The 22,621-nt window shown below is 47.6% G+C and overlaps 4 protein-coding genes and 2 long non-coding RNA genes across 6 annotated transcripts in view; 2 read left to right on the top strand and 4 right to left on the bottom strand.

Moving 5' to 3' along the window:
• Window positions 1-456: 456 nt before the first annotated feature.
• On the bottom strand, window positions 457-2,966 carry LOC112960041. Its single transcript, XR_003251700.1, has 2 exons — window positions 2,874-2,966; window positions 457-703 (listed from the first exon to the last, which is right to left on the bottom strand). It is a non-coding gene; the product is annotated as an uncharacterized LOC112960041 (long non-coding RNA).
• A 796-nt stretch (window positions 2,967-3,762) lies between these two features.
• LOC112960053 lies at window positions 3,763-4,741 on the bottom strand. The gene is made up of 3 exons (XR_003251704.1): window positions 4,683-4,741; window positions 4,478-4,564; window positions 3,763-3,841 (listed from the first exon to the last, which is right to left on the bottom strand). It is a non-coding gene; the product is annotated as an uncharacterized LOC112960053 (long non-coding RNA).
• Window positions 4,742-7,759: 3,018 nt separating this feature from the next.
• On the top strand, window positions 7,760-9,320 carry ATP5MF (ATP synthase membrane subunit f). Its single transcript, XM_026053967.1, has 4 exons — window positions 7,760-7,786; window positions 7,872-7,979; window positions 8,640-8,756; window positions 9,150-9,320. The coding sequence occupies exons 1-4, from the start codon at window positions 7,771-7,773 to the stop codon at window positions 9,176-9,178; spliced, it is 270 nt and encodes an 89-aa protein (XP_025909752.1). The 5' UTR covers window positions 7,760-7,770; the 3' UTR covers window positions 9,179-9,320.
• A 915-nt stretch (window positions 9,321-10,235) lies between these two features.
• CPSF4 (cleavage and polyadenylation specific factor 4) lies at window positions 10,236-17,151 on the bottom strand. The gene is made up of 8 exons (XM_026053966.1): window positions 17,016-17,151; window positions 16,189-16,239; window positions 15,545-15,697; window positions 14,646-14,741; window positions 14,401-14,494; window positions 13,872-13,944; window positions 13,073-13,165; window positions 10,236-11,463 (listed from the first exon to the last, which is right to left on the bottom strand). The coding sequence occupies exons 1-8, from the start codon at window positions 17,116-17,118 to the stop codon at window positions 11,395-11,397; spliced, it is 732 nt and encodes a 243-aa protein (XP_025909751.1). The 5' UTR covers window positions 17,119-17,151; the 3' UTR covers window positions 10,236-11,394.
• Window positions 17,152-17,530: 379 nt separating this feature from the next.
• On the top strand, window positions 17,531-21,649 carry PTCD1 (pentatricopeptide repeat domain 1). Its single transcript, XM_026053965.1, has 8 exons — window positions 17,531-17,753; window positions 18,156-18,296; window positions 18,439-18,657; window positions 19,084-19,185; window positions 19,580-20,341; window positions 20,588-20,704; window positions 21,024-21,206; window positions 21,294-21,649. The coding sequence occupies exons 1-8, from the start codon at window positions 17,685-17,687 to the stop codon at window positions 21,483-21,485; spliced, it is 1,785 nt and encodes a 594-aa protein (XP_025909750.1). The 5' UTR covers window positions 17,531-17,684; the 3' UTR covers window positions 21,486-21,649.
• A 513-nt stretch (window positions 21,650-22,162) lies between these two features.
• The window catches only part of BUD31 (BUD31 homolog), a 2,238-nt gene continuing 1,779 nt past the window's right edge, over window positions 22,163-22,621 (bottom strand). The window contains exon 4 of the mRNA XM_026053968.1: window positions 22,163-22,412. Coding sequence (XP_025909753.1) covers window positions 22,362-22,412 — 51 coding nt within the window. The 3' untranslated portion in view covers window positions 22,163-22,361. The remainder of the gene's footprint in view (window positions 22,413-22,621) is intronic.

Below are 22,621 nucleotides of genomic sequence, written 5' to 3' on the forward strand. Positions count from 1 at the left end.
TTTCTGAGAAAATGCTGTACATACATAGGGCTGTAATGAGATATGTTCACAAGCAGCAAAACATAGGCACCCCCCTGTTGTCAGAGGTCCTGCAAACTCCAATAATTCACATAAGTGCAGTTGCTTTATTGATCTTAGGCACAACTGGATCCATCGCGGCAGAGGGAAGCATTTTCTCCCATGTGGGTTTAAGTAGCGCTGTGATTCTCTTATTATCTAGACCAGCAAATGCAAAGCTAGGGAATCAGCTCTTCCCAGAGCTTCTTCTCCCAGCACCGGGGAAGCCTTACAACTAAAGCACACTTTGAAACTGCAGCACTCGCCTCCCGCRGCAGCTCCAGGAACTCTGTTGAACTGCAGCTTGTGCAATCACCCACCTCCGATTTCCTGCCCTACTCAGCGCGTGAAGTTTTCTCGTGTAGCTGGTATGATGCAATAAAACTTCTGAAGAACAGCCCTGTGTTTCTATCAGTGTGGTGTTGCCTTACAATGAGGAAACTGCAATTGCTTGCAAGGCTGGATGACTGGATGGTCATTCCCTACAATTTCTCATTCACTCTCTCTTTTTTCTTGTTACAGGTCCAACAGTCTTTTCTTGTGTCTTCTTTTTTCCTTCCTCCTACAGCCACCCAACGTCTGAATGAAGGCCATTCTGCTCCTCTTTTTCTAAAACTCCAGTTGACCAAAAGCAGGTGAGATAAGTCTACAGGAGGAGAATATTGCAAAGCAGCAGCATTAAGGAAGCAGTAGTGCAGATGAAGTGCAGCAGCTTATGTCTCTGATTGCAGCCATCATTTCAATCCCACAACATCAAGGCCAGAAATCAGAGCATCCTCTGTTCAGAACATCCTTGTATCCCAAAGGTTGGAGAGGATTGGGATGTGTCATTATTGTGTGGAAATCTGCCTCTTCCAGATGGTGATAATAGTGTTTCCTCATGTAGTCTCTTCCCCCTCTATTCATCCTCTGGTGATGAGATGTTTTAACACGCTGGTAACAGCAGAAGCAGCCTTCYAGAGGAAGGATAGGGCTAAAGTTCTGGCCACTGAGTATCCCAAGACACTTTCCAGCTCAACAAATGGCTTGCTTAGTCCTGCCCAAATTCCAAAACTAGAAAGGACGCCCTCCTTGCAATTACTGCAGGCTGCAGTTTTCCTTACAGAAAATGCCTTTACTTCTGTGAGTAGGTTTACACTGCAGTGTGCAGTGAAAACAGACATCCCCAGACTTGACTTTAGCCTAGTTTCCTTAGGAGGGAGTAGCAGCGAAGAACAAGCAAAGTCACCCTGTTTGCACAAACCCAGGGCTGTGGGAAATGTGTAAAACACAAATCCTACAATGCTGAAACTCTGGAGCCTGACACAGCCAGGCCAAACCAGACATAGGGTGTATGTTCACCTGCCCCACACACATGGCATCTGCCCTCACTGCTACCTGACCCTTCCCTTCCTTATTGCTAACATGCCAATGCTGCTCTTAATGGTGATAAAATCTAATAGAGATAATACATAATGCTCCACTACATACATTAAGGGGAAGACATACAATGTGCTGCTGTATACATATAGTCCTTGCCTGTTTATTTTGYTAGAGTTTTTTAAATATGCCTTGGGACCCTCAAATCAAATAGCCCACAAAAGACTGAGTGCTTGCCATCATTTCTGTTTGATACCAGCAGGGTGTGGATGTTTTACAGCTCAGATTGGTTTGATTAAAAAAGCATTTCATTGCAACCATCACACAGTGCTCATTAAAAAGTACTCTACATCTGAATAGCATTTATCACCCAGGAATCTCACCATGTTTTACAAAATGTAATTAATTAAACTTTACAGCTCCCCTCGGAGAGGGAGACGGAAAGCAGAGTTGCCTTAATCCATCACTGAAACGCAGCAAACAACGGGTTAGAGGAAAGCAGCTGCTTGAGAGCACGCAGCAGCTCTAGGACAAGAAGAGAAGCTCTCCAGGCAAAATCACCTAGGGAATGTACTACAGGCTTGTGTTGGCCTGAACCGGCTAGTTATTCATTATGGGTTAAGTTTCAACTCTTGCAGAAAACTGTGTGATTTCTCTTTCCCCCCAGGGTTATATCTGCGTTCCCTGGCAGCACGGCGTGACTTGCCTCTCCAAGAGGAGTGTCATCTGCTGTCCCCGGCGCTGCTAAAGACCAGGGACAGCCACAGCCCTGAGCAGAGCCGAGAGGGCCAGAAGAGATAAAGCCACACGGCCACAACCTGCACCGCGCGCTGCTGGAATGCTGTGCAAGCTGGTGCTTAAAGGGGAGGGAGGGTAAATTCTCCTTAATCCCTCGCCTCCCTCCCTCTCTCCTCCCCACTGGTAAATCCACACCTGTTAAAGGTCACCCTGAAATGAAATACATTTTCCTATTTCCTGCTGCAGAGCAGCTCCTCCGTCCCAGCGGCCCGCAGCCCTGGCCAGTTCATGCTGCAGAGCACGAGAGGGAAGCGGGGGGGCCCCTATGACCTGCCTGAATGTCAAAGTCGCAGGGCTGAAATCCCACACGACTCTTAGCTGATCTTTACAGAGGAATCTGTTCCTCACCCCGGCTTCAAGCTCCTTTCTTGACAAGTGTATAGGATAACATGGTCACCGGGCAAACCTGATTAAACAGATCTGCAATGCCACTTTTGCCACCTTGCAAAAAGCTAGAATTCGATCTAGTGCAAGTTGTAGGGGTGGAGGGAAGGCGATGCATCCCTGACTCATGAGAGAAGTGCCACAAGGAAAACCCAGAGATACATGTGGGGAGGCAATGAGGCAAAGAAACACGTGCACATCCACGCTGCACCAAAGAGAAGCACTAAGAAAACGGAGAACAGATGGAGGAGGAGGTATCTTACCAAGTCACTCACCAAGTAATCGAACACAACTGTGAGTCCTGGAATGGTGATTGCATCTATTGATTGCAGAAAGATGCATGGGCTGACTCTCCACGTGTGCAAGGGCTGAACGGGAAGGCCTAGGCTGTATATGCAACGAGAGACAAATTGCTGCTGCTGGGAGCTTTGGCTCTCCCATTGCAACCCTATAAATCTCTTSATTTCTTAGTGTCTTCTAAGAAGGTATTTTCATCCTCCACCAGCGAAAGAGCAAGAATGAGCTCTAAATGAAACGCTAATGCTTCTTGTTTCCTAAACACTTATTTCATTCTGATGCCTTCCCGCTGTTGCAGCTTAAGTGGCTGCAGCCCTCAGGAAGAAAGAGCAGCTCCTGGATAAAAGCACTTCCTGAAGCGCAAAGGAGATGCACTGAGTAGAAGTGGAAATTGTCCGTGTTCCGAAATCTCCAGAAAGTAACAGGCACCTCCTCAGAGTGGCAGAAGTGGTAGGAGTGGTAGCACCMCAGACTCACCGCTCAGCTCCTTCCCATGAGATACAGCCTGGCAGAGCGAGAATCGCCCGACCGCTGCACCTGGGAAGGGCAGTGAGAGAACCCCACACGAGGCCAAGCAAGTGCTGAGCACTTCCATCTCATGCAAAGGTGTCAAGGGAGGAAAAGGAAGAAAGGTGCAAGGATTGTGCTGCAGGAACTGACAGATTCCAAGTTCGTGATAAACAAGGTGATTTTTTAAGTCTCTGCTGTGCTGTTCCATTGGTCTCTAAAACCTCTCCATGGAATAGGAGGCCCAGCTGTACAACCCTCCTGCTGAAACACTCACCCTGAGCTGAGCAGGTACGTTGATAAGACAGGAGTCATTACACACACCTTCCCCATGCTCCTGGGTACAGATCTGCTTGCACACATGGACATTATGTTCAGCCCTGTGCCTCTGGATTGATATCACTATGGTTCTCCCAGTGCTTCTGGACCCTTCCTCTTTCTAGCAGAAAAAATAAAAAACCTGTATTTTACTGGTTCCTGCTTTTATTTTCATGTTTGTCAACGGGGAGCTGCAGTTCCACATACAGCTGTTGCAGAAGCAGATTTATTTTAGGGAAAATTTCTGCTTGGCTTTTCCAAATGCTTTAATTAATGTAAATTATTTTACTACATTTTACTACATACTGATAGTATATAATTAGCTCCCCACAGGTAGATGTTTAGCTAACCAGAAAGCTGATCAAAGATCTACAAAATAAGGTACTTTTGCAATTGGCATTCCATACAAGCAGAGACCAGCAGCAAGGGGGGTAGAATTCCCCCTCCATAATCCTAAATATCAGTGTCAAATTTCCCCATTTGAAATGACTGTCACAACATTAATTTACATATTTTATCAGAGGAGCATGAAGATGCATGAATACTTAAGTGCTGTGAGAGAGAAAAGAACCATATAGATGCTAAACTACTAATTGCTGGTGAGCAATCTCCTTTGTCAAGTTTTCTGAGGTGGACTTAGGGAAATGGCTCTGTAATAACACAGAGGAAGCAATCCAATTACAGTCATAGGTTAATTCTCTCAACTGATTCTGCTGGGTCAATCCCTACATATTATTATCTATGTAAGGGAACTCACCGTTATCCCAGGGAAGTCTGACCATGGAAGAGATCCCAACTCCACGCTCCTTTCGGATCACATTCAGCTCAGCACCTCTGGTTTCCACTGCAAACATATTTTCAGGTGGGTCAATTTGAGACCTATGCTGGGCAGCTACTTTGCTCTCACCACCCCAAGCTATTGCCACAAAAATGATAGGATCAAGCTYCCTGGGATGCCCTACCTTTGCTCCAAATTACTGGAGGATAAAACATTCATCTCTACACTGAGCTTCTGGAAGTGCTTAACGGTTGCAGCCTCTCAACCTGTGAGAGAGAAGACATCAGATTGAAATAAGTGTTTAGGAGCCCAGAAGCACCCTATGCCAAACCAYATGTTTCAGAATCTCATCTGTCCACTCGTGTAGGTTTGATCCTTTATTAAAAGCACTRGGTGCTTTGTCATCAGTTTCAGTGGGCGCAGGATCAGATAGATAAATCCTCCTCTCGACCTTCTTGAAGGCTGCCCTGTGCCTCTTTACACACCCCTGAATCTGCTTTTCACTGCAGTGTCGCTGAGCACCAGGCCCAGGTGAGACCCTGAGTGTCCAAGCTGTGGCACACAGAACAAAAAAAAGGGTCCCAGCTTCTGTTGTTATAGTCTGAGAGAGGTTTTATTTGATTCTCTGCCTCTCTTTTTAAGCAATTTTAATGAGAAGCATTATTTAACTCTTCAGTTGCATCTGAGTCTTTACACTTAAACCTACAAAATCACGTGCTATGGTGCTTACTGGAATAAGGAAACATTTTTTCATGCTTATTGACGTCTTTTGAAAAATACTCCGGGTATTTGAATGACGTACTACCTATTATTCCCATGCCATTACTTATAAACTTCATAGCATTTTCCAGAGGGGTCCTCAGCAAGATGAAGACCTCAGGGCAACACTCCATTAGGCTTTTATTTTTATATGTTGGGTTCAACCTTCTTCAGACTGGTAGATACAACTGTTTTCCTTTATTTAGGGTAGCTGAAGGAGACATTAAGTCTGTATTTCCACCCAAAACGCAAGATTGCTCAAGTATCTGAAAGCTCTAAGGGGATGGTCTCGATAGGGTATTAAGTTGAAAGAAGATTGTGTGGATGGACAATGCAGTTCAGGTGGAGGAGGAGAGAGAAAGGGAGCGTATTTATATGGGAATGAACGGAAACTTCTAAAAGCCTGAACAATCACTGATAAAAAGCCTGGACTGGATACAAGAAATAGAGGGATTTGGGGTCACACTGCTGCCTGGAAGAGGTTGGGAGCTGGGCAAGTAAACTGGCTCTCAACTGCCTCATTTCTTCTGTGTTCAGGAAAAAGAGGGCTATGTGCATTCTTGTAAGTAAACAGAAATGCATCAGAAATACCTTTCTCCATCACTCCTCCTCTAATCTGGATCAACCAGCAAGACCTTGAACTCTGGCCAGCAGCAGAGGTCAAGGGGAGGAAGTGTGTGCTAGAGAACCTCCCACACATCTGCACCAATTAACCCTTCCCGCTGGCTTCAAGATTAAGGTGGCACAAGGACAACGGGGCTGCTCCTCTCTTACTCTGTACCACATAGAGATTTAAGTCGCTGCTCTTTGAAATGCCACTAAAGATTCATCCTTTTTCTGGACTCCCTAACAACTTTCCCAGACCAACTATAAGCACTTGGAGCAACTCTCTGTGCTCTTCCACACTGCAGCAAACTCCTCAAAATGAGGGAGCTGCCATTGCCTTTTTTCCTATAGGTAAATTAACCTACCTTTCACGAACAATCCTCTTGAAAAGACGTTTGCCTTGCAACCTATGAAGAATGCTTTCGTGCAAGTCTGAAGTATGTTTTTATGCAAATATGGGAAAAGGCCACCGAATAGTTAATCGAAGTATACTTCTGTAATAGAATGACCTTTACTGGTAAAGTGCAGTAATAAAATAAGGAATAATTTAATAAAAGGAGGGTTTTTTTTTATATTGTTTCAGAGGGAATAGATTCAGAACCATTTCATAAAGTGAACTGGTACACTGTATTCTCCTAACCCTAGTTTCTGCTAATAAATAACAGGTAGTAATTTATTCCTTCTGCTTTTACCTTTATGTTAAGGGAGAGGAGCACCGTTCAATATAAAAACATTGATTTCGGGGAAAGCAGAGGCTAAAGACACAAGGCAGACCTCTAGATCAGCCTCTGGGTAAGATGCATTACAGAGCTGSGTAGTCTCTTGAGACAACAGAGGTCCCAACCCTTGAGTCAATTAATACCAGATAACACAAAACCCTGCAATTCAGGAGGAAAGCAYGGGGAACAGGATCCTGTGATCTATGAGAAGGAGAAACTGCAGGGAAGTGGCTCAGTGTTTATGTGGGAGCCCTGTGGGCCCCCTTCAGTGACCTTAGTTCAGTCTTTAGGAGCTGTGATCGATTCTAGCAGTTCTCTGCAGGACAGAGATTTAATATCGAGGCAGATTGGGGCTGGGCTGGATCCGGAGCAGGGGCGGATGGCAGCTCCCTGCTGCATCGCCTGCTGTTTGGAGTCAGCATGATAACCGACACCTCAACCTGGCCCCCTTCTATGAACCCGAACGTGGGATGGGAAACCTCTAGATGTCGGGCTGATCCCGAGCGCGCCGCGCTCCGCTACGTGCGAGTGACATCTGCTGGAATCTGCTCCTCTTCCTCCGGCCGCCCTCGCGGCCGCCGCTGCCCGTGGCCTCGCTGCATGAAGATCCCTGGAAAGAGATACACAGTGTGAAATAAATCCATGAATTAAGTTATAGGAGTAGGTGTTGCCCGCGTGTTCTCGTGCGTCCTCAGCTGCGCTTCCACATGTGGGGGTCCAGCCTCTCTGCCCATYGCCCATGTCCTGTGCAAGGAGCTCTGGTGGAATGGGGCATGTTCTGGGTGGAAAGCCCCTCCTGGGCACTGACCTGGGACCACACGATGTATCACTTAACCCCCATGAAAACCACAGCCAACATCCAGCTCTAGCCACCCAAGAACTGCAGGAGATGGCGGTGTGACCTCATCCCACAAGGAAAAGCCTAGAAGCTCCTGGTTTCTTATGCTATAACATACCTTAATATATTTGAATGGCTATCATAATAGATTACATCGCTAATGAGCCCTTTTATACGATCCRCAGTCCACAGGTGCAGGCCCCTTCGAGGGGACATCAGCAGTGACCCTCCCAACATGGCGCCGCGCTTACCCCCTCCACCCAGAACACGCTGACCTTCCTCCCGTGAGCCTCAGCGGCCGCGCGCCCCTTCCCGTCCTCCCGCGCGCGGCGGCGGCCGGGAGCAGCAAGATGGCGCAGCCGCCGGGTGAGTGCGGCGGGCGCCAAGGTGACCGCCCGTTAGCAACGTTAACCCCCGCTAACCGCGGCCTCTCTTTGTGCTTTTGTCGCAGCTCCCCTCAAGGACGCCAAGCTGATGGACGTGAAGCTGGGCCAGCTGCCCTCCTGGCTGGCCATGAGGGACTTCACCCCCGGCGGCATCGTCAGGGCCGTGCGCAGAGGTGAGGGGCGCGCGGGGATTTCATCTCCCCAAGGGTAAAACRTTCGACTTTCTGTAAATCTCGTCATCACGGGCGCTTTCCCCAYGGGGAGCTGTTTCTGTCTTCCCTTCTTGTTCAAACAGGATCCAAGGATGGAATAAGTAGCATTAGGGTGACTTGCTTATTTTGGGCTCTCCTGCTGAGCTTATCTGCTGAAAACCTTTCCCAAGATTGCAGGTTAAAATGTGGTTGATGCCTGAAGGTGATGGAAAAGGACACGGGACTTAGAGACGTCACTAAGCATAAGTTTTGACTGGCGTCCTTTGCTGTAGATGCAGATGAAGCATTTGGTAGACTTAAGTGCAAAATATCAAATGAAGAGGCAAATATTGTGGATATATTCTAGTATTACCGAACTAGATAATGTCAGAGCAGCTTGAACTGGTAGAAGTTATACTTAGATTCAAGAGAAAAATAATGTTTATTTGTTCTTAAAGTCTGAAGTTAGTATCAGCTGTAAACGTGTCTTAACTAACTCACGGGTTGCCTTCTCTCACACTTGTTTCATGAACTAATGAAATATCTGAAGGCCTCAGAGGCAGCTGTGTGCTCAGGCTGCTTCTGACAGGGAAAAAGCTGCAAATCACCGAGCTGCTATGAAATAATATTTCTCCTGCGCAGGTTACGACAGGTATTTCAATAAATACATCGATGTGAAGAAAGGGGGTGTTGGTGGTATCGCRATGGTGCTTGCTGGTTACGTTGTCATCAGCTACATCTGGAGCTATGACCACATAAGTAAGTAAAAGCAGTAGAGCTGACTGTGTATGGTGTGAGTGCTTGCAAGATCGCTCGGGGCAATAAAACCAGTGARTCTGCTGCTGCTCTTAGGAACAAAGTGAAGGACCCTGCTAGTCGTTGTCACTTGAATCTGGGGTTGTACCCTGCGGGCAGGCTTTCTCTTTTTATTATAGCTATAGAGAACTTAAATGCTTTTAGTAAATTAACAGATGGCCAATAGCTTCTTGTTGATTGAAAAGAAGCATAAATCTTTCTTGCCTTTCTACCCTGGCAGGACTTGGGGAGTGTATGCTGTGATTTCTTGCAGAGTGCTGTCTTTCCAGCAACTTSAGTATTTCTTTCTTTCTGTGACTTCAGCAAAATTAACTTGCTTTACTTTGAATGATGCAGAGCATGACCGTCACAGGAAGTACCACTGAAGCACGGATTTCAGAAAGAGAAGGGGCAGTCCTTGAACAGACTGGGCTGCTGGAGCAGCTGTCAGACATCAGAATTACTCATCTTGAAACCTGGACTGCTGTTATGACCAATAATAAAGTGTTTGCACTTCATACTTTCTGAGCTGAAACTCTGGTACTGTGTGAGTTTGTCTTTCCTGAATTTCCTCCCTCAAGAATAACTTCAGAGATGGTTGGAAACACTATGTAGTGTTATAAACTGCAGCAATTACTAAAATCATTTTATATTTAATGCTCGATAAGAAGCAGTCCAATGCTATCTTTACTTTTAATGCCCTAGCCACTAGAGGTCAGGCAGCTGTCTGAGAGGATAAAACATCTGGATTTGAATGAATAGCTGTGCTTGAAGCAATGCTTGAAGTCAGGCTGCCCCTGTTTGGGCAATTTTCCGTCACAAAGCTCTGCCTGAAGTGGGATCCCAGTTTGGCTTCAAGCAGGGAGGCAACTGTCCTGCCAGGGGCAGTCAAATGTTTCTTAGCCTTAGAAGCCCCTCTCTGTCAAAACTACAGCTGCTTCTGCTACTGCGAGAAGCTGGAAAACTGTAAGGATGTAAGTGTAAGCATAAAAGACAACAAGAGTGCATAAAATAAATGTGCTCACTGAGGAGGCGGTGATAATAATGTTATATGCACAGATGCAACTTAAAAAAGAGCGTCTAGGGATTTGGCCTTTCTGCAKGCCCGGTGCACTCCGCTAACCGCCTGCACCCCCATGGCCCAGCACTGCTGCTGATGCTTGCAGTGGTACCTGTGCCTGCAGGCACAAGCTGTAGTGTCTTCAGGGGAAGTTGGCCAGATACTACAGTGTGTTCTAGTTCCCTTTCCAGCTCCCTAGTCATATCCAGGCACTATCTTTAATAGTCGTGTCGCTGTTTGGCCACTGTTTATCCTATAGGGGCACAAACATTTATTATGGGAAGTGTTTTGAGGGTCTTAATCACAGTCAGACTTGAAAATTGTATTTTAAATTATTCTGAATATCCACAGTGAAATAAGTACACTGTTTCAACCCAACACAGACTGTTATTCTAGCCATGTGTTATATCTGGCTATAATTTGKTTTTGTACAACAAACAAATGCCACAGCCAACTTTTTGCAATAATACATTTCAATAAAAACAAAGTATAAAGGCAGTCAGCAAATGCAAGATGGGTTAGAATCAATAAGGCTCACATTGTAGGTGCTTTTTTTTTAATTCACATTTTATCATTGGCCCTTTTGAAGTAGTCTTCTCAAAAAGTACTGGGTTTGGGCTGGCAGGAGTATAGAAGGATGTTCTAGCACTTTTTTAAAAGCAGCATTCCATAGGAATACACAGCTCCACTTTTTGGTGTTCTCTGGGCTAGGGGAATACCTGGTCAGTGYGAGCTGAATGGCTGAGGGGAGACAGAGATGTATATTTTATTCTAAAACTTAAAGCCTCGTTCATTTCCCTACTTGCTTTTTCCAAAGGAAAAATGGGCAAAAATAAGGCTTTCCTATAGTCATTGCTCCTCGTACTTTACCTAACCCTAGAGGTGCAAATTTTATTCTCCCCACTCCATGCTGATGGGTTCTCGCGCAAAAAGATTAATTTTTAACCTTCAGTATAGTAAGAAGCACAAAAACAAAGCCAGTGGATGAGGGGCTGACGTCCTGGTGCGAGGCATTAGCTCCCAGGACAAGCTCACTCACACCACCGCGCTCTAGGAACACGARTTTGCTTTTTAAGAATTATGGGACAGCCCTATTGCTGCTCCCTCACTGAAGGGAGGGCATTTCAAGAATAAGTTCTCCCACTCCGTCTTTCTGTTTCCCCAGGCAGTGCTGGGAGGCTGCAGGTTCCCCAAAGAGCAGTAGCAGAAAGAAAACACTTTAAGGAAACACTGGAGTAAGGGTGTGTTTATATAGAATGCTGCAGCAGAGAGGGGTTTGCGTATCTATTCGCTTTTCCATCTACCTTCCAGCAGGGCTCAATGAAAGTAGTCAGAGGCCAAAACCTATTTTAAAAAGGTTAAAACATAAAAAGAGTTGTGAACAATTACAAAAATGTTGCTTAGCAGCAGCCAGCCTCTGACCAATTCTTTCAATAATGGCATTAAAAAGAAAAACAACCTGATCAATAGTTCAAAAAATAGTGCTAGGCAGAAACCTTTTCTCAGTGTTAATAGCTCCCTTGCACTCTCCTCTCTGCTCTTTCACTGTCCACTGAGAAAGGCCAGGTGTCCTTTGGTGCATCTGTTGGCATAATGACCTTTTTCACCACACTAGAAGAAAGAGAGAAAGGGAGGTTATTACACAGTAGATAGCTTTTTTTTTTTTTCCCCTGTAGCTGCCTTTAATAATGTAACCAGCAACCATTCTAATTAGGCAGCTTTTCCATTTCTGGAAGACACAGAGCTCAGCAGGTGAAGTGAAACATGCTGTGACAAGGAACATGACTTAGGCTATTTCCACTGGTTGGAACAAGAGCAGCTTCCGTGCTGGCACCAGCGTGATCAGTGTTACGGTAACGAACTACCAAGGACAGAGCTCTCAGTTCATTACTACAAATGGAAAAGGGCTGCAACGCACAACGTGACAACCCAAGGAGAATTCCTATGTTCAAGGCTTCCAAGACTGCCTCATCTGAAACACACTGCAATAGAGAYGTATACAAGTAGCCTGGATTAGACATAGAAAAGTGCATCTGGACAAGAGAGTCATGACTTTGCGCCGTAAGGCGATTCAAACACAGCAAGAAATTTTGACATCTGGTGTTAGTGCTTTCTCCAGATATGCAATTTACTTGATTCCTTAAATCCTAGCAGCAGTGCTCATTTAGTGGACAGAAAACAGAGCAAGAAAAAGCCTTGGGCAAAGATGTGATCTCTGAAAGCTCCAGTTGAGGGGAAAAAAAAAAAAAGAGATCCAAATACTCCTGTGTTGCCTTATTTGCTGTAAAATTTGCCTATCTCCAGTTATAGGCGTTTCTGCCCCCGAGGAGGCCACTATCACCAAATGATTCCACTGGAGTGAGTTTACATTCTTGACATTTAGTAATACTTCATTTTGGAACTGAATAAGCAGCTATTAAAAGATTTTTCACCAATCAGCTGCTTAATATCCCAATCCAATCAAAACAACTTTTAAACCACAAATTAACCAGTAAAACCCAAACAAGTACCTTGGATACGAAGCTAGCACATAGTGTGATGCAACTGTCAAAGCTGATGGAAAAGGAAGATTCTGTCCTGTCATGGCTAGGATTGCTTTGTTTTTGTTGTTTTAAATAAACAAGAGATGGAAACTCAACTGTGTCAAAATTCTACCTAAGCTCCTCACTGAGCAACCAAAGCGAGCAGCTTGCTCCTTGGTTTGACAAGGGGTGTTAGAGTTGAAGAACTGGCAGCCTGTGTAAATTTGAATTCCATTGCTCCACTAAGAGAGAAGAAAATCTTTCCACAATCATGAAGTGTAATTAAACGAGCTCGTGAGCACAAAACTGATTTCAGCCCTTACTGTGAAACGCAGTTTGACCAACTCCTTTAAGTGATGCTGTGGCAGGGCTTCCTGTTACGAGCAGACGAGCACAGACTGTTACAGAGCAGCTCTAAGAGGGCCACAGGAAGCCCAGAGCTGGCAAACGAGCAAACTAGAGGCATCAGACCTCAGTACTAATTCTGAGAGCTGCAGCACTTGCCCAAGCACAGCATCACAGCACAAACTTTGTGAATGTTTTCACTGCAAAACAACCCTTTGCAGAATAGACGTCACATATCGTAACACCCGTTCCTCTACTCGTGACAGCAGAACTGCAGCACAGGATAGTCCAGGTGATGAACACTCCGTCCTTCCTAAACGAAGGCCCCTCTGCTTCCCCTTGCCATGAATTACCTTGTAGCAAGTGACCTGCTCCAGCGGCCGGGGGCCTCTGTTCCCAGAGTTGTTGTTCTGGGACTGCATGACTCCAATGACTTGCGGTGTCCTCTGTTGGTTAGGAGAAAAGTTTTGACTTGTTAACTGCATCATGGATGAAGGCTTTTGCGGTGGTTATTTTGTTAAGAAGGGAAAAAGAACACCCCACATATTGAATGATAATTTTTCCTCCAAATTTAAGCGTGGGTGAACTGCCAGCTGGAGCACCAGAGAGAAGAAATCAAACACTGAGGCATACAAAGCCCAGCAGTCCCGCTTTTCGCTCAAAAGCAGATTTAGAGAGTTGGTTTAGGCTGCTAAAATATCATTGCCATCACAGAGATGTCACGCAGTTTACAAAAACTGGCAGAGAGCTGCACAACCACATACAATGTGCTTCTGTGTACGTGGGAGTGTTCTGTGACTGGATCTTTATGTAAGCTGGAGTAACCGTAGGACTTCTGCTCCTCACTACATTGTCACTCGGGTGCTTGTGCTTAATTCTTGTACAGTGCCTCGCTTCCAGACAGCCCAAGGAACAAACTGCCCCCCCGGCCTCTGAGCTGGAGGAAGGTAGGAATGATTGAGGAATAAGGTAACCAAGGTGCTGTAAGGGGAGAATTTAATTTAGTTTAATGGGTGTTTCCTCAAGACTTCTGAGCAAGTCAGATCAAAGAGCCCAGATGCCCTGCTTTGAGCATTAGACAATTCACCTTTTAGGGCATTGTGGGCCGTGCTCTGTGGGTGAGTCTGTAGGGGAGGGAAGGGAATCAGGTACCTTTTGCTGTGTTTGTGTCGGCTGAGGCAGTGGTGGTTGCTCTGTGGTTCCCATAGGCAGTTCAAAGCGAGGGCTGGTTTAGACAGACAGACAAGAAAATTGATTCTTGAACCATATGCCAACATTTTACCATCAGCTCAGTCAAGTAACTCTGAATAACAAAGCAAACATTCAGCTAATTAAATCTCACTCAAAAGAAACAGACCTCCCTTCCCACTTCTCTTTGCATTCTGCTGCTCAGCATTACATAAACTAAACTCGTAGTTCAGTAGGTTGCATCTCCCTCTAGCTGTGAAGTCTTCTGGATTCTAAACCCACATAACCCCTCTGCACAGATGGTATCTGATCAGCACCCCAGAGTCTGTTTGGGAACTCTGAGGAGCCTCTGCCCATGTCCTCAAACTGGAAATACATCATGCAAAAAAGTAAACAACAGCCAGCTTCCCAAGAGCACCGGGTAGCTACAGACCATCCTGATTTGCCATAGAGGAAACACGGGATTACAGGAGAAGCCTGGAAACATACTCACTGCATGAATTTACAGGTAGGCCCCTCTGGACAGAATCCTACGAGGTAATTCACACAAATGACTCTTCGAGTGTGTCGATGCCTGCACAAGGGACCTGCAACACAAAGCTCGACRGTTTGCATTTCATATACATGTGCCCCAGCATTCCCTATAGCAGGTACGCAGGCAGATCATGCAAAGGAAGAACAGCAGCACTGTACCCTTGCTTAATAGCCACAGAAGCAGCAGCTGTGTGACATACATACCATGTTTACAGAAGCCTCTGTCATACCAGGGACAGTCTTTGATCTTAGACTCCGGGTCAATGTGCAAGAATGGACACTCTTTGTTACTGCATTCCCCTGTACCAAAGGCAAACACACTTTTTAGCAAGTGGYGCAGGAACGAGAGCAAGTCACTCCCAAAGCATCACCTGGATCATGGAGCTCCCACAAAACTACTACCAACATTTGTAAGTTCAGGCACGGAARCCTTATTGCCTGCCTTGACCTAGATGATGAACACCAAACACTCACCCCAGGTGAGTAAAACTCTACCAGACTGGATTTTTTTATGTGTGCTTTTAAAACAATGCAGAAATTGAATTTGAAAGAGCAGTCATGATAACAAAACCAACATTTAGTGCACCAAAAGTGTGGAGAAACTACAAATTGCACACTAACCTCAATCCAAGGAAACCTACAAGACTGTAAGTTTCTGACAGCAAGTTGCCTCATTATGTCCAGATCTCCAGAGCTGGAAAGCAAGTGCATAAAAGTTTTGCACCCCTATACCCTCTGCTGCTCATCAGCTCCCCAAAATAAAAGTCATGCAAAGACCACCTGCTCAGCCTACTCTTCTCAGCCCCAAAACAGAACATTAGGCACAAAATGCAGTGAAGACCTAACTTTCTCCCTCTTCCCCCAAGGGAWAAGCTCTTGAGAGAGAGGATATCCATAATACATGAAAAATTTAGGGGGATAAAATAAAGTGAAGGGCTAAGCAGATCCAGCAAACCAAAATCTAACAGTATCAGCAAACACAGAAGATCTGGAATGTTCTGAAGATGGAGGAGACGGGGTGAGAATGGTGCACCAGGATCCTCTGCACCATCAGCTTCCCACRCCAGCAAGGAATGCCAAGGAGGAACTGTAATGCCCCTTACCAAATTTAGAGTAGAAGTAACACTCAGGCATCTTGGTCATGTCGTACTCGTGCAGAAACTCGCACTGATCTCCCTTTTTGCACAGTCCACGTAGCCAGTGTTTGCAAACAACTGTCTTTTCCCCACTGATGTGTCGGAAGGGGCACATGCCTCCTGCAGAACGATGGGGAAAGGACAAAAAGAACATTTTAAACCTGCAGCACAAGGGGCTATGCTCAGGGCAGTGGCAGCACTCGATCCCTCTCTGCAAAAGGAGTTGTCAGAAGACTTCGCTCTTTTTTAAGGATTTATTCTTTAGTGACCATGGTAGAGCAGAGTTCCGGACAACAGAATCTCCTGCTCTCTAATGAGTAGAGCAACGTAGTGTACAGCTCTGAATCCTGGCAGCCATAAATCACAGCTACTAATGCGGAGCAAGGTCTGCTCGCAAAGAGTTCAGACCTGCCTTTGCAGACAGCCTTGCTGATTCACCCCACACCTCCAAGAACCCACCTTGTTTCACAATTGTTGCAACAAAATCAATCTTCACAACGTCCCATCTTTATAGTACAGCATGAGTAATCTATACTTTTATCTGCCAAGAAAGCTGTTTTCCCTTTTGCCCCCACCCATAAGAGTATAAATGCATTGGGAATATTACTTGCCTTTTCCACAGGCCGCTTTTAAAAAAAATTCACAGACAGCAGCACCCGATTCTGTGGAGAGACCAGCCAAAGAAACAATAATTACATTTTAAAGAACTTGGGGTGATCTTTAAATTATTTCCTTTCCCACAAAGACAACCTGGCTGTCAACATCAAAAGACCAGGACATTGGCTTGGGGAATTTACTTCCCCGGGCAAGTTCCCTGTTCAAGTCTGGCCCTCACAAGTATCCGTAATCCTTCTGGCACAAAGCACACAGGGTGATTTACAGAAGCTTGGTTGTGCCTGCTTGGCCTTGCAGAGATTTAGGTTTTGTTGACGGCGCTTTCTCCTGTTATTAAATTAACCATGTTGCTGAAACTTGCATTTACACCCAGGGGAACCGAGGCCTTGCATTCCTTTGACTAGAAAAGGCCAAGGAAACCTCTAAGAGGCCACCCCTTGCTAATCCTACGGGTAACCTAAGCACCAAACTGCGGTAAGCTCTGGGCCCCTCTGTACTGCTTGTGCCAGATCACCCCAAAGCAGACCAGGGCCCAGCCCACAGACACGTTTCAAGATGAGCCCTCCCTGGTCCTTAAAACGGAAAAGTTGTGGAGCGAAGCCACCTTTATTGGGGATAACGTCTCCACCTTCGCTTTCTGGCCGGGGGCAGCCCTAACTATGGGCTGCACCAAGGGGAGGGACCCCGTGGGCTGAGACATGGGGGGACAGACTCGGTTGGAGGCCAAAGGCGGCGGGAAGGGCGGGGGGCACCGGGGCTGTAGCCGTGCGGGGGGAAACGAGCAGGGGGAGGGCAGGGGGGACCCGTCGGCTGCCGCACGCACTGTCCATGCCGGGGAAGGGCAGCGGCTGCGCGCCCAGCTGCTGCTCCACGGCCAGCTCCAGGTCGAACATGATGTGGTCCACGCTGGCGATGAGCTCCTGCATGGTGGCGGCGGCCGGGGGCCGGCGGCGGCGGGAGGGGGCGGAGGGGGGCGGCTGCGTCCCGGCGCGGCCCGTGGTGGCGGTGGCGGCGGCGGCGTTAGGAGAGAGCGGGAGCCGGAGCGAGCGGCGGCGGCGGCGGCGGCCGGAAGTCACCTCAGYGGCTGCTTCCCGGCAGGCGGCCGCGCGGCTTCCGCCCGCGCAGGCGCGGTGCGCCCGTTGCCTAGCGACACTTCCGCCCCCACGCAGAGGCGGCCGCCATGCGGCTGCTGCGGCTCGTGGGCCGCGGGCTGCTCCTCGCCCGGCGCCCCCCGGCCGCCCCCGGGGCCCTCGGAGCCCCCGCGGCGGCCCGGGCGCTCGGCGGCGGGGAAACGGCGCGGCCCGGGCCCGCTGACGAGGACGCGGCGCGGCCCGGGCCTGGCGGCCGCGATGGGGCCAAAGCGGAGGATGACGATGAGGAGGTGTCTCTGGGCACGCTCTCGAGCCGCTTCTCCGGCAGGCAGTTCTACCACAAAAGCTCTCCCTACTTCCGGGAGCTGCGGCTGCAGGAAGAGGGGCCGGAGGAGCSGTGGATGCGGAGGCGCCGGAACAGCCCGTACTGGTTCTTCCTGAGGTGCAAGGCGCTCATCAAGCAGGACAGGGTCCGTGCCGGCTCTCCTGGAAGCTTTTGGTGGCAGCGTGGGCTGGGGATGCGATGGACCATGGCACGAGGCTTATTTCCCTTATAGGAATGAGAACCAAGCTGACAGATCCATTCGGAGGCTGTGCAATTAGTTTCCCTGCAATTTCAGCCACTGCCCATCTCCCTCTGCAGCCCGTAGGCTGGTCCTGAGTTGATGTTTTGTGCCCTCACTTCTTGCTCYGCTCCCCTGCAGTGCAATCCTGCCTGTGTCGTCCTTGGTTTCTTTGCAGAAGAGAAGCAAATTCATGCACAGAGCCCCATGCCCTTTCAGAGTTCTCTCACTGTCCACAGCTGAGGATTTTAACACCTGCTATAACTGATCTTGTTGCTGCTTCATCATGGATTTCTCCTTTTCCTGCAGCTGGCAGAGGCTCTGGAGCTGTTTGAGGTGCAGATGCTGAAGGAAGAGCGTGTCCAGCCACAAGAAAGCAACTACACGGTTCTTATGGGCGGCTGTGGCAGGGTTGGCTACGTGAAAAAGGCATTCAAGCTCTACAATGATGTAGGTTTGCAGTCTGTCAATAAAACCCTTGATAGGTTTTTAGCTAAAAGTGGCTTTTAGCATTTGGTCATGAGTCTGTTCTATGAAATTCCGGAGCTCTTTTCTAAAAAGCCAATTACGTTTCTTTTTTCTCTGTCTTTAGATGAAAAAGCGAGGCTTAATCCCCACTGATGCCACTTACACTGCCCTGTTCAATGCCTGTGCCGAATCACCATGGAAAGACTCGGGCCTGCAAAGTGCSCTCAAGTTACGGCAGCAACTAAAGAGCAAAAATCAAGAGCTGAACCTGATAACTTACCACGCTTTGCTGAAAGTGTGTGCCCTGTGTTCAGATCTCAGGATGTGCTTTGATGTACTGAAGGTAAATACGTGATTTTTGTTGGATTAAGCGTGGTCTGCTCTACTTACAGCTCTTGGAAGTTGACTGATGGCATAGATTTCTTTATTTCATCTTAAGCGCAGATCATTTTAGACCCAAGAGACATTTTTTTGTTGTTGTTGATTTTGGGTTTGGAGCACACTTATATTGACAGCTAGCTACTTCTATGGCTCTTAAGGCAGCTTATCTCAGAAAAGCCAGTGCGAGAGCAGCCAGAAGAACTGTTACTCCTGCCCCCAAATTTTCTGTTGCTCCCATAAGGGAGAAGCTAGGATCTATGTAGGTATTAAGAASACGTTTCTCCTGCAGCCCTCCTTCTGCTCACAGTACTGAGTCCACCCTGTGCTTTGTTGCTGTGACAGACTGCATGGGTAGAAGGGATGTTTAAAGCTCCCTCTCCTCTTTCAGGAAATTGTGCACAAAGGCCACGCTGTCCAAACGGAGACCTTCAGCTTCCTTCTCATGGGCTGCATAAAGGACAGTGAGAACGGCTTCCGCTACGCCTTGCAGGTCTGTGCGTGGGTGCCCCGGGGGGAGGGAAAACGGGGCACTGCTGCTGCGTTGCCACTTGTCACCTGARCAGAGAGGCAGCAGGACGCTCAGAGCTGATGCCAACATGAGGAGCTCGGCTCTTCTGAATGCTAGTTCTATAAAACAAACYTCCATCAGGATATCTCATAATCCAGCACTTATAAACTCTCCTGGGTCATCTGATACAACTGTACTAGTCTGGATAGTTCAAAAATTAATGACATCTCTTTGTGCTGTCATTGTATTCCCTTTCCACAGGTGGTTGTGGTTAACGGCAGGCACTGTGGATACACTGAGATACTCTTACACCCAGCTAGAAATGCTCATGCTATTTAGTATCCCATCTATCTTATGTTCTCCTCCTTCTCTTCAGGTTTGGAACCAGATGACTAGACTCGGAATAAAGGGTGATACTGCCACTTACAACCTGATGCTCCGTGCTGCTCGGGACTGTGGAATAGGCGATCCGGTTTTGGCTTCTCAGGTTCTGCTAGGATCCACTGAAGAGAAGCCACCACAGCTGAGGCTTGGCGCCGGTGAGCGGAAAGGAAAGGCCAGAAGTTGGAAGAAGGGAGTGGGGAGTGCAGCTGTTGTGCAGCTGGACGTGGAAGCCATGGAGAAGCAGCTCTTTCCAGAGATCTCTGTGCAGCCTGAACAACGGATGAAGCAGCAAAACGAGGATGTGAATCGGACTGAAACAGAACCAGTACCAGCTGGTCTTGCCAGTGACAACGTAGCTCACAGTAGGCCTGGAGCATCAATGAGGATCGACCCGAGCGAGACAGAGCCGGAGCAAGCGAGCCTAAGGCCCAGCCTGCCTTTCTGCAAGCTGCCCAACCTACTGGATACCAAGATGCCCGAGGCAGCTGTGGTGTCCCTGGGGACAGTGGCCACACCATCTGATAGACTGGCTTTGATGGGTGGTGTGGAGGGCTTCTTGAATAAAATGAAGGAGGACAGTGCAGAACCCAACATTAAAACTTTTACATTACTGGCTGAGCTGGTGGAAGCCCAGAGCCCATCGGAATCCTCTCTGTTGGCAACCCTCGATGAGCATAAAGTGAAAGTAGATGTGACCTTCTTTAACACTTTAATAAGGAAGAAAAGCAAGCAGGGAGACCTTGAAGGAGCAAAGGTGAGGAAAAAATCTCAGAGTGGCCCTATTGCCATCTCCTTGTCTTAGGCCTCTAGCATTACCTGCATTTTACTATGAGACCCATTTCTCTATCCACAATAAAAATTGCTAAAATACCGTTTTCCCCAAGCCGGTCCTTGGGTTACTTCCTGAGTATTTATGGATTCTGTTCTAGCGCTTCCAGCTCTGCCTGGAAAATTCCAGTGAGGTTTTTTGGAAACTGATGTCAGCGCTTGCCTGTTGCAGGGCCTGCTGCCAGCCCTGGCCAAGAGGGGAATAGCACCGAACCTGCAGACGTTCTGCAACTTGGCGCTCGCGTGCCGCCGAGAGAAGGATGGGCTGCAGTTGCTCTCGGACTTGAAGGTAAAATAATCCAGCTCAAACTGCAGAAATGCAAGGCTGCAGCTGTAAAAAAGACCCCATGAGTTTTCTGTGGTAGGTGATTTATGTTCCTAATAGCAGGAGCATGCAACTGATGGAAAGCTTGGCTAGTTGTCCCGTGCCTGAGCAGGGACAGGAGAGGGGCCGTGGAACTGGGAACACAGGCACCATAGAAAGCAGTACATGAATCCCAAGAGCAGGAGCTGCGCTCCTTGTGTAAGAGGCACCTGTGCCTTCTTCACCCTATAGCCCTGCACTAGCTGCCGACCAGCTGAACTGGGGCATTTGGGGGGTTTTTCAGAGGTCTGGAGTGACTCCCAACAAGTACATCTACAGCACCCTCATCTCTGCTGCCGTGAAGCAGCTGGACTACRGTTACCTCATCGAGATCCTGCGGGACATGCGGAACAACCACGTGCCCCCCAATGAAGTCATCATAAGCCAGCTGGAATTCGCTGCCCAGTACCCTCCGGATTTTGACAGGGTAGGTGGCCACGGCTGGTCACAATACGGAAGCATTGCTCTTGTCAAAATTAGATGTTGTAGTTGATGCTTGTGTTTCCATTTGCAGTACAAGTCAAAGAGCAGATATGTGGAAAAAATTGATGGCTTCCGTGGCTACTACTACCGGTGGCTAAAAGTGATGGCAGGAGAGGAGACTCCCCATCCCTGGGAAAAATACAGAACAGCGAAACGGTCTGGAAATGAAAATAAGGAAGAGGAGGTGCAGGGGCAGGAGCAGCAAGGACAGAAGCTGCAGTGAGCAGGATGGTCTGCGGGATAGCTCACATCTTGCAGCTTCCACATGCTGTAAGAACTTGGACTTTGTGCTTACACAGCCTTGTAGTAAAGCACCTTTGTATACKTCTATGAATCGGAGTTCTTGTCCTAACTAGTAAATAAAGTATTTCTCCTTTGTGGTAAGGAGAAGCAYGTACATTTTCAGTGAATTTCCTTAAACTGCACAAGACGGTAGTTGTAGCTGTGAGCTGTAGCTAGTGGAGCTGTAGTTTTAACAAACTCAGTGCTGAACAAGCAAGCTGAGGCTTAGYAGGGCCTCCCTGCCCAATTCCTTTCCTCCTCCCGCTTTACAGACCTGGACACTGAAGAAGTGAGAAGTGTATAGCAAGGGGCAGCTTTCTTACATGGATGCAGCACTGATCCATGCTAATTCCAGGTTGAAAACCTTTCCAGGGATGTTTTGCTTTCTTCTGCTACCCAGCAGGGGTAGGGAGCTTGGGTCAGACTGGTGTTTTCAGAATTCATCTATCTCCTATCCCTCTCCTTCCTTAGCTTCAGTTATGTTGCAAGAAAAAGCTCTCTCCCTTTACATACATCTAATTTATAAATAATAGAGCCACCAACCAAAAAAAGAAAGTGATCATAATGCAGCATAAAAAACAGGGGCCATARAAATATTTTTACCAGCACCACACTCTCAGGAAGGCAAAGTTTATTTTAAAATCAAAGGGCTACACAGAAAGCTACTCCCAAACACCAGCCATTGCATATAGATGTGTATGATCCAGGTGAATATGAAAGATCCAATCACACAGAAGGTCGTTCTAACTGCACAAGTAGTCCATAGTGTGGGACGAGACCTCTCAGAGCTGAAAAAGGAGTCCAGTGTCTGAGCACCTCACCCGGAGCAGCCTCTGCAGCCGCAGTGAGTGCACTCGATGATTCTCCCCTGCAAGGGAAACGCAACGACGATGTTTAAGCCAAGCTGGGGCCAGGACCCAAACTACCAGCCCGAGCCCCAAGGCAGAGGCTGCTGCCTTGTGAGTGCAGAGCTGCAAGGAGGCTTTTCTGCACTCTCTTTTCTGCACTCTCTTTTCTGCACTCTCTTTTCTGCACTCTCTTTTCTGCACTCTCTTTTCTGCACTCTCTTTTCTGCAC

The sequence above is a fragment of the Nothoprocta perdicaria genome, unplaced genomic scaffold (genome assembly GCF_003342845.1).
Source record: "Nothoprocta perdicaria isolate Ctin4 unplaced genomic scaffold, notPer1 scaffold_12, whole genome shotgun sequence".
In the NCBI taxonomy this organism is placed as follows: domain Eukaryota; kingdom Metazoa; phylum Chordata; class Aves; order Tinamiformes; family Tinamidae; genus Nothoprocta; species Nothoprocta perdicaria.

What these genes read in the sequence shown, in the direction of transcription:
- CPSF4 (XM_026053966.1), bottom strand. Translation starts at nt 17,118, where the DNA reads ATGCAGGAGCTCATCGCCAGCGTGGACCACATCATGTTCGACCTGGAG. An exon ending in GCCCTTCCCCGGCATGGACA is followed by an intron (nt 16,240 to 17,015) that starts GTGCGTGCGGCA and finishes GTCTCTCCACAG; the next exon opens with AATCGGGTGCTGCTGTCTGT. An exon ending in CGACACAAACACAGCAAAAG is followed by an intron (nt 13,166 to 13,871) that starts GTACCTGATTCC and finishes CCTAACCAACAG; the next exon opens with AGGACACCGCAAGTCATTGG.